Source organism: Lactuca virosa, chromosome 5 (assembly GCF_052849685.1).
Source record: "Lactuca virosa cultivar CGN04683 chromosome 5, Lactuca_virosa_CGN04683_v6, whole genome shotgun sequence".
NCBI classification, from domain to species: domain Eukaryota; kingdom Viridiplantae; phylum Streptophyta; class Magnoliopsida; order Asterales; family Asteraceae; genus Lactuca; species Lactuca virosa.
In genome coordinates, this window is record NC_136430.1 from 425,309,473 (window position 1) to 425,328,902 (window position 19,430).

General features: G+C 38.7%; 1 protein-coding gene across 1 annotated transcript; it reads right to left on the reverse strand.

The window, feature by feature from the left end:
• Positions 1-2,564: 2,564 nt before the first annotated feature.
• LOC145116856 (uncharacterized) lies at positions 2,565-5,200 on the reverse strand. The gene is made up of 2 exons (XM_079053166.1): positions 4,775-5,200; positions 2,565-2,961 (listed from the first exon to the last, which is right to left on the reverse strand). The coding sequence occupies exons 1-2, from the start codon at positions 5,190-5,192 to the stop codon at positions 2,612-2,614; spliced, it is 768 nt and encodes a 255-aa protein (XP_078909292.1). The 5' UTR covers positions 5,193-5,200; the 3' UTR covers positions 2,565-2,611.
• Between the last annotated feature and the right edge of the window lie 14,230 nt (positions 5,201-19,430).

A 19,430-nucleotide genomic window follows, 5' to 3' on the forward strand; every position in this document is an offset into this window, starting at 1 on the left:
TTTCAGGCATGTATGATGAATCGATTAGCAGCAGTTGGAGAAGATGATGAATAGTAGAAGGGGTTTAGGGTTTGCGATTATGCTTTTTCTTTCCTTTCTTTTTTCTGACGAAACCTGATGAAGATGATGGTGGGAGGTAAGTATCGATGATGATAGTGAGGTGTGGAAGCCATGTTTTTACCTAGTAGAAGCTTAATGAAGAATAATCGGTTAAGAGGTGAGTGGTTTACTGAGTATAGCCTGCTAAAGGGCATTGGTGACAAAAAATAAACAAATCTTGGGTATTAGTTGACATAAATGTTCACCAAGGGTAAAACCGATTATTTTTGGAAAACTTAAGGACTTTTTTTGTAACATCTGTTCCAGGTATTATTTAATTTATCTAATTTTTAGGGTTTTGTGCATGGACTCGGCGAGTTGGGAGCTCCAACTGGGTGAGTAGAATTTATTATGAGGATGCGGATTTTCAATCCTACTCGACGAGTCAGAAGGCCAACTTGACGAGTAGGCGCTGTAAAGGAAAACCCTAATTTTAGGGTTTGCACCTTATTTAAAGAACATAATCCGCCTTTTATGGCCTCCCTTACCACCCTATTAGCCATAGAAAACCCTAGTTGGACCTTGCACCTTCTTGAGTGAGAGAAAGAGCTTTTGTGAGCAATTTTGGTGTGTTTGTGAAGGATTTTAGAGCTTGAAGAAGAAGAAGCAAGGAGAGAAGCAGTAGATCCGACATCTACACTGTATTGGCCACCATCTTGAGGTATAAAGTCGTTACCTTGAGCTCTAGTTGCTTAGATCCTTTTTCTTGGAAGTAAATGACCATTTTTGGTGCAAAATGGAGTCATACTCGGATCTGGACTTATCACAAGGATATGGTTCCAAATTTGGACCTCTCTAGCTCCCCAATGACGTAAAGTTGGTCACTTTATCCAGCTTAGGCCCTTTCCATGCACAAAAACCTTGTAGGAAGCTTAGTTTTGATGCTTTAGCCTTGTGAGGCCTTGCATGCACGTAAAATTTGCAACTTTACGTGGTAACTACACTAAGGAAGGGTGGATCTGGATTTTGGGACCTTAGATCCCACTGAAAAGGGCTGAACACAAAAGGGACTGAAGGAACTCGTCGAGTCCCTTAGTTGACTCGACGAGTCGGGTAGGGTTTACCTGTTTTCGAGATTCAGAATGAGTGCAGTGAAGGATTAGGGTTTTAGGACTGCATGAACTTTTAGTTTTCTGGACATTCAATGAACTCGACGAATCACTTAGGTGACTCGGCGAGTTGACATAGGATTCAGTGGAATGGACTCGGGAGGAAATCGACGACTTGCTAGGATGCACTCGACGAGTTGAGGTCAACATGGACTGTTGACCTTGACTTTGATAAGGGTTAAGGGTATTTACAGGATCATGACAAGTTAATCATATGTTGATTATAGGCAGTTGAGGAGGAGCAATGGGTGGGATATATCTTATCTTAGCTTGTCAGTCCAGCACTCGAGAGGCGAGTCTCCTCACCATACCAATGGGTCTAAGGCACCAATGTCGGCCCATTTTATGATATGTGGTATCTTAGGTGAAGTTGGATGATGTGGCATGATAGTTGGTATGAGCTAGGAAGTATGCTAGTGGTATATGTAGTATGCTTGTATGAAAGACCATGAGAGAGCCCATGACACCTGGATGTAAGACCATGTAGAGAGCCCATGACTTTCCTACTAAAAGATCATGGGAGAGCCCATGACACTCGGATGTCAGACCATGTGGAGAGCCCATGGCTTTCCTATTAAAGACCATGGGAGAGCCCATGACACTTAGGTGTAAGACCATGTGGGGAGCCCATGACAACCTGGAGTAAGACCCTGGGGACGAGCCCACGACATCCCTATATGTTTGTATGCATGGTTGTTGTGATATATGTAGCTTTTATAGCTAATATGATTATGTGTTTATGTGGATTGTGTGGGGTATGCTCTGGAGAACTAACTAAGCATTAGCTTACAATTTGTTGATTTGTTTCAGATACATCTGAGCCTAAGGGCAAGGGCAAGGCTTGATGGCGCGGCATGCACTCTCCGGTATTTGTTTTGATGAGACACTCTGATGTTTTGAATAAAATGTTAATGTTATGAATTTTGAAAACAGTAGTTAATGTTACTTCACATTTTATGGAAATGTTTGGCTAATTAAAAATGAAAATTTTATTTGAAAAATTTGGGTCGTTACATTTATGACATTAGCCCTATTATCATTTATTTGTCTTCTTATTCATATTATCATTTCATATGGATAAAAAGAAAACTAGAAAAAGAAAATAGAAGTATATTTAATTTTTCTTATACATGATAATATATTATATGTAATAGCGTTTGCAAACAAAAGCATAGCAAAAACAAAAGATAACAGTTTGACCAAGTTTTTATAAAGTAATCAATACAATAAGATCTAAGATAGAAAAACACATGTATTAAAAACCCACTTAAAATACGTATTTTTGCCAACTTCCCATACATATAAAAACAAAACCAACACAAATTAATCACAACATTTTCTTGCATGTTACAGAAGAATTGGGTTTAACCATAATTAACCATTTGCCTATTAGGTCAATACCATTAACAAGAGAAAAAGTCAAAATAGTGTTGGTCTTGCGTACGATCGGAGGAGCTTGATGTACAAGCAGTCAAAGAATGATGATTAACATTGCTTGTAGGTGCTTCCCTGTGTTGCAAAATCCCAGTAGGTTGAAGTGGGAAAAGATCCAAAGTTTCTTGATGAATGTTGCCGTTGACCATCTTTGGTTTGATCGGATTATTACCTCCGACAAGGGTGCCGGCACCGGAAGACAGTTTGGGTTTGACAGCCCGAGGTGACCTTTTCTTAATGGTGGTGGCACTAGGTATTAGCACCTTCGGATAGAACCCTAGGTGATCACTTTGTGGGAAATAGCATTGCCCATATACAACTGTATAAACATTTCAAATAAAAATTACTAAAATAAAAGGACAGTTTATATTATAAAAAGTCAATCAAAAGAAAAGACTGATGCATGGTTCTGAAAGAAACAGTACTATAGATGGTAATTTCTTTTATATAAATCAAATCTACATATGTTTTCTTACTCGATATTAGTACCAAAAACCGTCAGTAAACAAGATAAAACTCTACTAATTTGCAACCAGACGACAAATTCAACGGTCAATAATACAACATGCGACACATTTAACCATCTTTCTATCATTTCCACCAATACACATTTAAGCAACATATATTATACAAGCATAAATGATTTTGATACAAATCTAGCTATATCAAACCCTCAAACCTTAGGAATTTTGGTCGAAAATATATACCTTACATTATTTTTAATATGATAAGGGTAGATGTGGAGGTACACCCAAATAATTGTAAAGTACAGTTAGGGTGACTGAAGGAGAAATCTTGGGAAAACAACACAAAGAAATGTCAGAGAAATTGTGGAAATTATTTGACAAAGATTGACAAAGCTTATGAGCAAAAGCCCATAAACAAACAAAAATCAGAAACCTTTGGATTACATTTACAGTACAAAACTAACAGATGGATTGAGACAGTCAGACAGACACTTAATGTTTTACAAGTACTACTTTGTTGCATGAAAACTACCTACTGTTCCTTTTGACTACCAATTTTTCAAATGAGTTTTTCAGAAAAAATAAATTATATATGTTTTATTTCAGGATAATGGTAATGTACAAGATATTTTTTATCATTATATTCTACTGATTTATAAATTATATTTTTAGTAATATTTAATTATTTATTGAGATAAAATTATCAGTTCATGAACCAATTTTAAGTTTTGTAAATTTAAACCATTGAAAATGATAAATTTATTTCAATAAAAATGACAAGATGCATATTAATAATATTTTTTTTTAAATAACAGCAAAATAAATAACATAAAGAACTAGCAAGTTGCTAGTTACATTTTAAGTAAAAGGATATAAATTAAAATAGGTTGTGATATCAGATAGTTAGAAAATTATGGTGCATTCATTGGTAAAAAAGAAAATAAGGTTTAACTTGTTTTTGGAAAATATACTTTTGGAAAGGTCTTCAAGTTGTGACAAACCCGAAGTTTAGACCAAATTTCCAATAGTATCTTTTTGTAAAAAGAGTTTAAACATTAAAAATATATAGTGAAAGTATCTTGCATTTTTTTCAATTTAGCTTTTATTTTATACCATATAAAATTGTTCCTTGAAAGTAGATACGTATACTTATTGGTATTAGCTAAATTTTAATTGAATGCAATAATTTTAGTTTTAATTCATTAACTTGTATGTGTATCATGTATTATAGATAGAAAACTTCAATGTTGTAGGATAGCATATAATTAGAATTTATAATCTTAGTATATAAAAGTCTGAACTTTAGAATATATAATTATAATCTTGGTAAAACTTTCTTTAACACTTTAATACTTTTAAGTTTTTATTAATATTTATATATTTTAAATAAACTAAAAAATATTTTAATTGATTTCAAGGATTACAAAAGAAAATATGTATATTAAATGTGGATTAATTTTATCGTATAAAGATATTAACAAATGCTTAAAATAAATTCAAGATTCGGAAATGCCAACTATGTTTCTACTTTGATACCAGTACTATGGCGGCAGCAGATACGATCTTGAAAAGGGAAACCGTTATAAAATCCACCATTTAATTACGAAAACTAGAAATACACGAAAATAGGCATTACAAAATCAACTATAAGAAGAAAATACGAACCATTGGGATGATAGGGTACCGGAAAGACGGCTGCCGGTTGGTGCAGGTGGTGGTGATGATGAAGGTATTGATGAAAGTAAGAGAGATGATCTTGTTTTTGCTTCTGCCTTTGCCTTGCCTTGTGATTTTGAAACCAATAGAAGACGTTTTTACCTTCAATGTGTCCATATGTCCGTAATCTGCTTGTGATTTCTTGAATCTGATCGGCCGTTGGTGTTCTCACCCCTTGCCTATACAAATTCTCCAGCATGCTTATTTGGTCTTTCGTCGGATTCCACCTGCACGGCGTTGCTGTCCCGGCGGTTTCCCTTCCGGCTACCTCCGTTGTTGCCTCCGAGCTGCTATTGTTACCTTCCATGATCACAGGTGGATAGAGAGTTAGAGACTGTTTGGTTTCTTTAGCTTTTACTGTTTGCATGGGCTTTACGAAATATGAACTCTTTTATAAAGGAAACGAGAGAGCGAATTATCATCTAGGTCTAGGTTTTAGGTTTACAATAAAATAAATAAACCCCTCGGAGTTTTACCTATTATGATTTCCCCCCTCTGTTTTTTCAGTTAAATGTGGAATATATATAGTTCCAATGTCTTTTCCATGTGGGTCTTCTAGCACAATAAGAAATACCACCTTAAGCGACACAATTTATACCGGCGACATCAGACCGGACGTTCGTCGTCACTAAAAACGTCGTCGCCAATTTTTCCCGGCGATTTGTGTGACATTGCCGATAATGAATCGTGGTTATTAACTCGATACGTTGATCCAATGTGTAATGTTTATTGCCGATCGATACGTGAACATACATTGTCGCATTTATAAAAAAAAAACTACGATATATTATTTGCCAACATGGTATAATCACATGTGAATATTACATGATATATATTCTTTTGATATGTGTATTCATGTGTAAAGTTGTATCCACATTTGAATATTACATTGTATATTTTGTATATTCATATGTTATATTATATGTTTTTTTATAGGGTATATTCATATATGATGATATGTCTATATGTTAATACTATAAGTGAATATACAATGTAATATCCACATATAAAAATACCATGTAATATTCACAATGAATATACCATGTAGCATTCACATATGGATATACATGTAATATTCACATGTGAATATTACATGGTTTATTTATTTGTGAATATACCATATAAAAATTCGTATGTAAATAAATCATTATTATTATAAACTAACAATATATGAGTATTAAAATTTTTATTTGTATTTACATGTTAATCGGGGTATAGTTATATTTCAACACACGAACAACATTTTATCAATTATTGGTTCATGTCACAAGGGTTGACGATTGACTAGTCTAATAGAGAAGACATTATTAATGAAGATAATATAGTTGATTTTTTTGAAACAGAAGACAATATAGCTGTTATATTTATGTGTGAATGTTGTCCAATTCAATATATTCTTCAATTTTTATTATGTTAGATTCGCATGTAAATGATTTTCACTAACCAATATATGTACTTTATCCTAGAACAATTTTGAATTCACACTTAAAATAATATATTTACACTATATAAAAATAATTTACAAACCAAGTCTTATAGTTTGTTATTTATTCATAGGTGCGCATATATGATTTATTCACATGTCAATAAATTAACATAAAAAAATACATAATAGGATTAAACATTCAGTAACATCTTTAAAAATTCTATCACAATCGATTTTCTAGATTTATTCACATGTGATTAAAAGTAACAAGTCATGATGATGTCATCACTAGTAGGAATGAAAACTTATAAAGTGATTTATAAAATTTGTTGCAATGATGTTTAGTTTCAGATTTCGACGAAATTTGCATGGTAAATGGAAAATGGTGTGATTTACAATACTCATAGCTTTGCCGTGACGTAAGGTATTTTTCGGTCGTTCGAGACTGTTTAGGGCCTCAAAACGAGGTTTTTTTGTTTTTCAATAACTTTTTTTTAAATATCTTTGATGTTGATCATTTGAGAATATTGATGTTATGATCTAAGATTGTGATTTTAGGAAGTCAAGTTATGTTGTTATGATTTAACTAATAATGAAAATTAATTATTTGCCAATTTAATTTATTTAAATATTTTATTTCCAGATGATTTATTTAGAGAAATGAATGGCCCATATTTGTTCTTGCATTGTAGATTATATAATTTCTTTCATTTGAACCTAAGTTCTTTCTCTCTCTCTCTCTCTCTCTCTCTATATATATATATATATATATATATATATATATATATATATATATATATATATATATATATATATATATGAGTAAATTACACGAATAGTCCCTATGGTTTAGGGTAATTTGCACATTTGGTCCCTAACTTATTTTTTGACTCGAAAGGTCCTTACTGTTTGCTTTTTTTGCGTGCATGGTCCATGTTTTACCTAAAAAGACTATTTTTCCATTGATTTTTTAATTTATTAAATTAAAAAATCAATGACAAAATAGTCTTTTTAGGTAAGACAGAGACCTACCGGCTAGCGTGCAACAAAAACAAACTGTAGGGACCTTCCAAGTTAAAAAAAATAAGGTAGGGACCAAACGTGCAAATTACCCAAACCATATGGATTATTCGTGTAATTTACTCTCTCTCTCTCTCTCTCTTTCTATATATATATATATATATATATATATATATATATATATATATATATATATATATATATATATATATATATATATGGGACGGTTCCTAAGAGATTAAAAAAAAAATAGAGATCATGACATTAATCCTCAGCCAATCCATTCTAACTCCAACTTTTGTCAACAATTAACTGATCTAATGGCACAACAATAAATTTTACTTATATGTTTAGAAAACATGTATATTCCTTCTTCTCTAAAGATTACAAAACAAATAATCTTTCTATCACTAAATCTTAGTTTCTTGGTATCATTTCTCTAATCGTACCATTCAACTTTCGAAATACATGCAATGACATCTTAAAGTTCCTATTGTTACTGAATTTAATATCAATTTGACATACATCTTCAAATAGAAACGAAGGATCATAATAGAGCATCACTTCATAATTTTAAAATACAAGATATAATACTCAAATCGGAGAAACAAGCACATCGAATTCATCATCACAATTTAGGAGATCGTTTGACTAATTGAATATTGAATCAAAATGCAAACAAAACATGTTTTTTTTTAAGATTCTTATGTTTTTTTTTTCTGGCGATTGATTACATAGATAAATTAAAGTTTAAAATACGACTACTTTTGATATATTAATAAACAATCTTTATAAACTAGTTGCCTCCATCTTTATTTTTATTTGAACAGTCTTCTACCCCTTGCAAACAATTCTCATACTAAGGGGTTAAAGGTAAATACTTGTGACATCCCCATTTTCATGGCCAGAAAAGACCGAATTTGTTTATGCTTTATAAAAATCAGAGTACATCTTTTAATAAAAATGTTGCGGAATTTGCTCCCAGAAAAACATGATAAATAGGTTATCAAATCATTTCCGAAGAAATGTATTTTTATCCATTTTAAAACATTTGGGATGTCATCATCAATACAGAAACATAAGCATAAACAGAACTTACATTCATTTACACTAGTGATCTACATCTCTTTAATCTCTCAGTGTAATGTAACTTCATATCGACACCTGTGATACAAATAAGCTTGAGTGGGTCAGGTTGGGAAACCTGGTGAGTACATAGGATTTTCAACCCACAATAAATAAGTTTATTAACTTTGTCAAACCAATCAAACCCGATTACTCTTTCCCGTTATCCTCACTTTACGTCCCTAAAACCTCTAACACAAGGGACCTAGTCTAAGGACTTTCGTCGGGGTGACAACACATGCTTCGGGGGGTTCCTCAGCAATTCATGTCAAATAAGGCAACCATGTGGGGATGGAGTACTGTCGGTGAGCACACAGTTCAAATAAACACCTACAGGTTGCGAGCCTGCTAGCGTTCCACTGGACTGTCTAGAATAGTCCGTGGTCGTCATCTATACTCCGCTAGATGACTGGATCATCAATAACATCAATATCGAGGCCTCTCATTATTTTATTTGGTCACACAGCAACTATTACATCTACTCATGTTTTACCCAACACATTTTGTAGATATAAAATACATATACAGTTTAAATCATTTAAAACATGTATAAAAATCTTTCACCCAGCATAAACAGCAAGTATTCAGACAATATGCACACATAGCACGTAATTTATATTAAATACTTCATATCTATGTGTAATATGAAAGTAACTATGCACTGTTAAGGTGGTGATTCCGAACTCAGACAGCGCTTCGCTTCTTAAAAATAATTTCCTTCGACGAAACCTAGTATTATTACCACTAGATTTTAGTCTAATATTTACCGTGACTAATTATTAGTCTTATTATTATTATTATTATTATTATTATATAAGCGTTTAAACAATATTTTCCAACCACTATGTGTAACACTCATAAATTTCCAAACAATTTAAACTTTTTCAAAAACAATCCAATTCCATTAATTATTACAAAAAGGTTTTCAATTAGTTTATTATCAGAGTATCCCAGAAACATCAGCATAAAAATGAGGAGTGGTACGACTACGCCTTCGCCTTGCCACGATCTCCTGAGGTACCTGAAACAATACACTGAAACTGTAAGCCCGAAAGCTTAGTGAGTTACCCCCAAAATACCAACCACATACAACCATAATCATATCATATCACAATACAGAGCAGCCATGCATATCGAGTCTACAGTGTGACTGGTCCGCCCGTACTGGGCCTTCAGTCCACCCGGTCCACCCTCTGAGTCTACAGTATGACTGGTCCGCCCGCACCGGGCCTTCAGTCTGTCTGGTCCACTCTCCGAGCCTCGGCACGTCTGGACCGCCCTCTTGGGGCCTTCAGCCTATCCGGACCGCTCGCTGGGCCTTCGGTCTATCCGGTCCGCCCTGGGTATGTTGGCCTACAGCACAAAGCAGGACCCGCCTCAACCCAACCCTAGTCAAACAACCATGTGCACATAAACAGGTAATCACATAACTATCCACAACCAAACAAACCGATCCAGCAGATCATATAGCATAGCAACATTCTAACCAGGATACTGACCTAACCGGTCACTAGCATAGCATCAACCTATATACCAGGATATCGACCTAAACCAGGTCACTAACATAATACCATCCTAATTACCCGGATGCAGATCTAACAAATCAAAAACATATCAAACAGTTACCCGGATTCTAATCCGATAAAGGGCCGGCCTTGGTGCCTTAGACCCTGTTGATATAGTGAGGATAACTCACCTTGCACTTGCCGAGCTGGAGAGATAGAATCAAAACCCTCAATCACCGCCACGAACACCACCACCTATCACTCCAAAGAAACCACAACTATCAGAACCCAAATTACCAATATACCCCTGGAAATCAACAGGTCAACTCTTGGTCAAAGTCTCAGTCCTGGTCAAAGTCAACCTTCCTGGTTGATCCTACTTGCCGAGTCAACCTATCGACTCGTCGAGTTTATGAACTCAGAAACCCACCATACACGACCCGACTCGCCGAGTTCCTAACAGACTCGCCGAGTCACTACGCGACTCAGTGCCTGAAACCTCAGACCCACTCGCCGAGTCATCTCTCGGACTCACCGAGTCCACTCGGGACTACATCGAACCAAAACCCCACTCGACTCGCCGAGTTCATACGGGTATTCACATAATCGAATGATACAGAGCTACTCCTTTGATCCAAACAGTAGATCTAGGTCCCTAGAGCGCATTAGCAACATAAAGTTGCTACCTTTTCGTGCTTTCATGTCCCAAAATCCGAAAACCAAGCTAGAAAGGAACTTAACTCATGAGGGATGGCTTTTGCATAACAATAGTAAAGGATTTCTGCATTTAGGATCCAAGTGGAACTCAGATATGGAGTTTCAACTCCAGATCTAACTTATGCACCAAAATCTCATCATATAATCCCCAAACAAGCCCTAAAACTCCATGAATGATGGATCTAGAAAGGAGAAGGGCCAAGGAAGCGATTCATTACCTCAAGACGACCTCCAACTGATGAATAATCTGGATCTCCATAATTCTCCTTGATACAAGCTTCTTGATCCACAAGATCCCTTCACAAAATCACTTATCCAAGCTCCAAATGCTCCCAAGGCTCTCACTCACGATTTTAGGGTTTCTGGATCTCAAAGGGTAGTAAGGGGCCGAGGGGTGGACAATAGATCCTTTAAATAGGGTGCAAACCCTAAGATTTAGGGTTTTCTCTTCACAGCACTGACTCGTCGAGTCCCGCCGCCGACTCGGCGAGTCAGGCCATTTAACACGTGCTCCTCACATGCTCCGACTCGACGAGTTATAGCTCCAACTCGCCGAGTCCATCCTCCCATTTACACTTTACACCCCCGAACTCTTGCTTCTGAACTTGGGATGTTACAATTCTCCCCCACTTAAATTAGGCTTCGTCCTCGAAGCCTGCTGCAGCACACGATTTCGGATAACACTCCTTCGATGCAACCTTTGATCTCAAACCGACCCAGGTCTCTTCAGGCACTACTATCGAATCCCTAAAGAAAATCAACTCCTTCTCCTATAGGGCCTTGACAACTGATCAAAGCCGGCCACCGGCTTCTTTTCCCTGATGACAACATATATCACTAAGTATCACCTGATGATACTACCATATTCCCGTCTTACACATTCATTCGCATCTTGCGAAAACTGGATACCATTATAAACCACTGGGCCCTGACCCAGTACTAATCTGCTATCCCTTGCCCAACTGGCACTACTTCTATCAAATTGTACTGTTGGGAACTCATCCCGTTTCTTTCCTGAATCCAATCCCTTTCCGCGCTGACATGATAATGCATTCTTCAGTTTCCGAGCAACTCCTATGAACTCCCATCTATAACACATATACACATCATACCTGGCCCAAACAGTCTCGGGTTGGAATACCAGGCACGCCTACGATGGATTCAGTCATCCCTAGGATGGAATACCACTACATACATAACCCATGACTACAACCATACCTGGAATCCAAGGATCTATCCTTGCATCTTTTCCGAACTCCTCTGATTCGACACCACCGATAATCATTCCACAACCTCAACAGACACCCAACCCAGATGTGCTCTCATATAACTAGTACAATCCCAATGCTCACTGTCCATGACTGAAATACTTTCGATCATCCATTCACACTACTGCTTTCCCTTCAGTTGACCAACACTCCTTCCCGGAGCTACATACCTTTCCCTTCCATTATTCAAGGAAGTCTACTCGACGACCTTTACCATATCAACAAGTGCCACGGTGCTAAAACTCCATTCAACACTATCCATTTGTAGAGCAACTGCTACTCTGAAACTCCCATATATTCAGAATCTGATCACATAACTAACAAGGCCCACACACAGCCTTCAGCTAACTCCATTATCATGATCAATACTTGGGGCCAGACTTACTGATTGCTATTGCATAGCAACATACTCAATCAATCTCCGCATACAGGTCTACTAACACATACAAAGTCTTCAGCATGACTGGACCGCCTTACCAGACCTTCAGCCTATCTGGACCACTCTCAGAACCTTCAGCATGTCTGGACCGCTCTCTTGGGCCTTCAGCCTGTCTGGACCGTTCTTCGAGCCTTCGGCCTGACTGGTACGCCCACTGGCCTTCAGTCTATCCGGACCGCTCAAAACTGGTGTACACCACCCTGAACCATTCTTCCCGGGAACCTTTCCTGTGTAGACTGTTCTAGCCCTCTTGGGGTTCCGAACTCCAGATCCATTCTATGAATTTTAACCCCGGCCTAACCCCAGGCCTCATGTCAGTCAACCACCTTATTTGAAACCATGGTCTGCTCCTTGACCCACGTGTCTATCACCTGCTCTAACCAGACCACACTCTCGGCTAAAGACACTGCTGAATCTAACCAACCTTGGATGCTTGCTGTTTCACCTGAGAATTTTCCAATTCTCCCCACTTAGTGCACCAACTACTAACTACCGATGGCGAAACCGGCATAGCTCAAACGTCCCTACTTGATATTATCCCCCTTATCCATGAACTGATTCCCTCTGGAGTGAGCAACCTTCACAGAACAACCCTCCCGACATCGCACATCCGAACTCCAAGGAAGTTCGAATCTCAGCTGAACACTTCTCACATCGCAGATGCTATACCTAGCAAAGAGATCATACAACCTATCTTCCGATCATCTATACTCCTGGGAATTAACCGTCTACAACTCCTAATTACTAAAATCCTCAGATCTACTAAGAACCATGCTGAAAAGACGGAAAGGTTTACAATACCACACAATAACAAGATAACAAGATAGAAACATACCAGCAGCTGCATCTGGCTCTGACCTGACCTCCTCTGCTGTAAGCTGGAAAGAGCGTCCCTGAGCCCTCGGAGGCTCCGCTCCACCCTGACCCCCGCCAGTAATCCTCAAAGTGGCCGGTGTTGGAGCCTGCACCGGTCTTGCAACAAGCTATGGACAGTTGGCCCTTATATGACCGACCTGATGGCAGTGATAACAAATCCTCACATCCTGAACCGGGGCCGACTGACGGCAATCCCTCGCATAATGCCCCTCTCTCCCACACTTGCGACACGTACCACCGGACCTACAAACTCCGGTATGACCCTTCCCACACTTCTCACAAGTGTGGCTGCTCTGCCCTCCAATCCTAGAGTCAACGGTCTTGGACCGTTTCGGCGCCGGCTGCGACTGCACCGGGGCCTGCCTCTGCTCTCGCAACTGCAACTCAATCTCCAACTCGCGCCGCCTGGCGGCCTCCTGCAACTCCAACAAGGTATCACATCTCTGCGTGGACACAAACTGTCTGATATCCCTCTTGAGCATACTCAGATACCGGGACATCTGAGCCTGCTCCGAAGCAAACTCAGGGCAAAACATTGCCCTTTTCGTGAACATCCTGGTGATCTCCGTCACCGACTCTGAATCCTGCTTCAGCTCCAAGAACTCCTGAGCCAACCTCTCTCTCTCAACCCGCGGAACATAACGAGTACTAAACATCTCCCGGAACTGATCCCAAGTAACCGCAGCCCGCTGCGCATCAGAATAAGATCTCGTAGTCAACCTCCACCAATCCTTCGCCCCGAGCCTCAAAAGGTTCAGAGCACACCTCACCCTCTGATCCGCAGGGCATGAACACATGAAAAAGCAACCCTCCACATCTGACAACCATCTCATAGCAATGATCGGATCCTGAACTCCATCGAAAGTAGGGGGCTTCGTATTATCGAAGTCCCGATATTGAAAGCCTCGACCGGCTCCTCCCCCTGCCGCTGCTACAGCCGTTGCAGCTGCCGCGGCAGCTGTCTCTGCAAGAGCTGCATAGCGCTCATCAAAGTACTCAACCATGGCGGTCTTGATCGACCCAAACATCTCCGACAACTGAGCCCGGGACATAGCAGCAACCTCATCATGCAGGATCTCACGAACCCTGGCATCCAACTCATCCGTACTCATCTGACCAATGACCTTGGGTGGCGCTGATCCACCCTGACCACCCTCTCCTGATCCCGATCCTGATCCGGATCCATCCCCGGTACGTCTCGTAACAACCATACTAAAAATACACCACAAGATATTAGGCATTCCTCATAATAACCCCGAGAACTAACTCCCAACAAAACCCTAGGGGTTGTGCCTTCCTTGATACGCGTATGGGTCCTGTGCTTTCAGTAGTACGGGCCCATACTACCTTCCACACCTACCCATATTTGTATCAAGTATCACCACAACACCCTAGCAATAACGTATACATGACGAACACTCAATCCTCACTTCTAGAGGAGCACAACTATCTCATAACCGACCTACTGGTCCCACACAACCCACCCATCCATGAAACTTCCACCAACCCTGCAGCACTAGTGTATGCTAGCCATACATAACGATGGACCCTATAGACTTTCGAATATCCAATCCTACCCTAAGCTCCCAATCAAACAAGAACAGAACATAAGGCCAAATCAAACATTCTCAGGCTATAAGATCTTAATTATGTATAACCGTGATGCATACACTAAGCAACTACAGTAATGATGTCAATCTCATATAAAGGAAACCCTAGGCTAGAAGGCATCATGTAATCAGGCAATTCTATCATGCAATTCATGAAGATCCCTAGCCTAGTACTAGCATGTTGTTCTAATCATACCACATAATCAAATAACTTGTATGGTATTTTGGGGTCTACTTACTGGCTCCGGCTGATCGTACACTCTGCATCCTCCTTTACTTATTTTGAAAACCATTTTAGAAATCATTTTGAAAACTCCCCTTGATTTGAGACTGGATTCACACGAATGTTCCTCCAATTCACTCAAACCAAGGCTCTGATACCAACTTGTAACACTCATAAATTTCCAACCAATTTAAACTTTTTCAAAAACAATCCAATTCCATTAATTATTACAAAAAGGTTTTCAATTAGTTTATTATCAGAGTATCCCAGAAACATCAGCATAAAAATGAGGAGCGGTACGATCACGCCTTCGCCTTGCCACGATCTCCTGAGGTACCTGAAACAATACACTGAAACTGTAAGCCCGAAAGCTTAGTGAGTTACCCCCAAAATACCAACCACATACAACCATAATCATATCATATCACAATACAGAGCAGCCATGCATATCGAGTCTACAGTGTGACTGGTCCGCCCGCACCGGGCCTTCAGTCCACCCGGTCCACCCTCTGAGTCTACAGTATGACTGGTCCGCCCGCACCGGGCCTTCAGTCTGTCTGGTCCACTCTCCGAGCCTCGGCACGTCTGGACCGCCCTCTTGGGGCCTTCAGCCTATCCGGACCGCTCGCTGGGCCTTCGGTCTATCCGGTCCGCTCTGGGTATGTTGGCCTACAGCACAAAGCAGGACCCGCCTTAACCCAACCCTAATCAAACAACCATGTGCACATAACAGGTAATCACATAACTATCCACAACCAAACAAACCGATCCAGCAGATCATATAACATAGCAACATTCTAACCAGGATACCGACCTAACCGGTCACTAGCATAGCATCAACCTATATACCAGGATATCGACCTAAACCAGGTCACTAACATAATACCATCCTAATTACCCGGATGCAGATCTAACAAATCAAAAACATATCAAACAGTTACCCGGATTCTAATCCGATAAAGGGCCGGCCTTGGTGCCTTAGACTCTGTTGATATAGTGAGGATAACTCACCTTGCACTTGCCGAGCTGGAGAGATAGAATCAAAACCCTCGATCACCGCCACGAACACCACCACCTATCACTCCAAAGAAACCACAACTATCAGAACCCAAATTACTAACATACCCCTGGAAATCAACAGGTCAACTTTTGGTCAAAGTCTCAGTCCTGGTCAAAGTCAACCTTCGTGGTTGATCCTACTCGCCGAGTCAACCTATCGACTCGTCGAGTTTATGAACTCAGAAACCCACCATACACGAACCGACTCGCCGAGTCACTATGCGACTCAGTGCCTGAAACCTCAGACCCACTCGCCAAGTCATCTCCCAGACTCACCGAGTCCACTCGGGACTACATCGAACCAAAACCCCACTCGACTCGCCGAGTCATCTCCCAGACTCGCCGAGTTCATACGGGTATTCCCATAATCGAATGATACAGAGCTACTCCTTTGATCCAAACAGTAGATCTAGGTCCCTAGAGCACATTAGCAACATAAAGTTGCTACCTTTACGTGCTTTCATGTCCCAAAATCCGAAAACCAAGCTAGAAAGGAACATAACTCATGAGGGATGGCTTTTGCATAACAATACTAAAGGCTTTCTGCATTTAGGATCCAAGTAGAACTCAGATCTGGAGTTTCAACTCCAGATCTAACTTATGCACCAAAATCTCATCATATCATCCCCAAACAAGCCCTAAAACTCCATAAATGATGGATCTAGAAAGGAGAAGGGCCAAGGAAGCGATTCATTACCTCAAGACGACCTCCAACTGATGAATAATTCGGATCTCCACAATTCTCCTTGATACAAGCTTCTTGATCCACAAGATCCCTTCACAAAATCACTTATCCAAGCTCGAAAATGCTCCCAAGGCTCTCACTCACGATTTTAGGGTTTCTGGAACTCAAAGGGTAGTACGGGGGCCGAGGGGTGGACAATAGATCCTTTAAATAGGGTGCAAACCCTAAGATTTAGGGTTTTCTCTTCACAACACTGACTCGTCGAGTCCCGCCGCCGACTCAGCGAGTCAGGCCACTTAACACGTGCTCCTCACATGCTCCGACTCGACGAGTTATAGCTCCAACTCGCCGAGTCCATCCTCCCATTTACACTTTACACCCCCGAACTCTTGCTTCTGAACTTGGGATGTTACACTATGTACAGACAGGGGCCAGACGTAAAACACCGGAGGGCAGGGCCATTTTGGCATATAGCACTTCTGATATCCAACAACCCTATGCGGCCCTTTAAACCAGATTCCCCGTACCGCGAGTAGTTAAAAAGATATTATAACGATACTTATATAAGTCATAATAATAGCCCAAATATTTATTATAAGTTCATAATAACAATACTAATTTTAAATATAAGCTATATTAAAATAGGGTAAGCATAACTTACTTAGAAGGGGGTTTTAGCTAGGAGTCGAGCTCTGCAGGGGCAGAACTTCGTCGCTGAATCTTTCTAAGAAAGATTCGTGCAGCGCTTCAGCGCTCACCATACTATACTAAAACTACAGAAAGAGAAGTCGAATCACGAGGGACCGAAATGCTCGGGGGATAAGAAGAGAAAGACTCTTGAATCAAGAGAATGGTGCAAGAAATATGAGAGCCCAAGGCTCTTATTTATAGTAATTAAATTTACAAAAACTACCCTCCATAATTACTTAATGACCTTATAGTTATATAAACGACTAAACACCCCTTCATAATACTATCTTAAATAGATTTAATGATATTTGTACTAAACTAATGTCGAAAGTACTCAACAATAGTCTTATAATGACCGCATCGCCGATACCTTTCTAATGATATATACATTTGTATATATATATATATGTATACGTATATATGATTTATACTTTATTTTAATACGTAAATATGCTATTATAATTTATAATTCGTTCATACGAACTCCGTTTTTGACGTTATTTATATCCACGCGTAAGCAGGACCGTACCCTACAACTTTCGTTTAGACTCCGTCGGCTAATTTTGACTTTATTTTTAAAGTTATATTTTTAACACGCCGGGACAGAAAAAGTCCGTTAAAAATTCATAACTTCTTCATCCGACGTCCGTTTTCCTCTGTCTTTTTACCGTTGCGCTACTATTAACGAGATCTTCGATTCTCGTTTAGGTTGCGACGGCCAAAAATCGACCGATCTAAAATTCGAATTTCGGGTTGTGCACTGATATGCCAAATCTTAGAAAAATCATAACTTCCTCATACGAAGTCAGATTTTAACGTTCTTTTTATGCACACTCTTGGTTTAACGTATATTACAACTTTCATTTAGATAACTAAGGCTAAAAATTAGTTTATCAAAAATTCACTTTTTACGTTACGCGATGCCGTGCCGATTTCGCCGTAAAACTTCGACGGGCCATAACTTCTTCGTTATAACTCGGATTTCAGCGTTCTTTATATCTACGGAACCCTTGTAACATATACTATAACTTGGTTAAGATTAATCCTTCTAAATAATCTTTCATCAAAAACTTATTTTTGATGCTCATTGTCTCTGAATTGACTTAGCCCGAATCTGCGGGCGTTACAATACTTGGAAATCGAGATGCTACAGACAACACCACCACCATCACCCGATCACCACCACCACTTTTAAATTTTATAGGAGTTTGTTGCGCATTGTGTGGGATATGGAGGATTCCAACGGGTCGTAAAGAGGTTGTCGCAAGTGACTACCGGTAGCGTTGGGTGGAAAAAGTTAGTAGGGTTTTCGTCGGACCTCTGATGAAGGTGTTGGGTGTTGATTCCGATGATTTTCGTCGATGAGAGGCGACAGTTTTGCGTATTCCGGCAACTTAGTGGTGGAACTAATAAAATTAAAATTAATGTTATACATTAAAAATTAATTAATAATACAATAAAATAATAATTTTATATAAAGAAAATAATAATTTAAAAATAATAATCTAATGAAAAAAGAATTAATCCAAAAAAAAATTAAAAAATTAACTAAAAAAATTAATAATTAGTTAATGTAATATTTATTAAGATATAAATATTATATATTAAAATAATATTTATTCATATATAATAATCCAATTAAAAAATCCGATAACAAAGAAATTAATTTTTTTAATTAAAAGACATTTATAATCAAATAAATTAATATTTATTAATATATAAATACTATACATTAAAAATAACATTTATTAATATATAATAATTCAGTAAGATTAAAAAGAAGATATATAAAAAATGGTCCTTCTAGTTTGGTTGCGGAATGGTTCATGAGTGTAAAATAGTAATTTTGAAAAAGTTAACATCCAAGCTGTTAAAGTTAACGAAATAGAGACCAAAACCACAACAAAACTTGTTGAAAATGACTAAATCTACAACTTTTCAGAGGTTTTGAACATTAGCCAC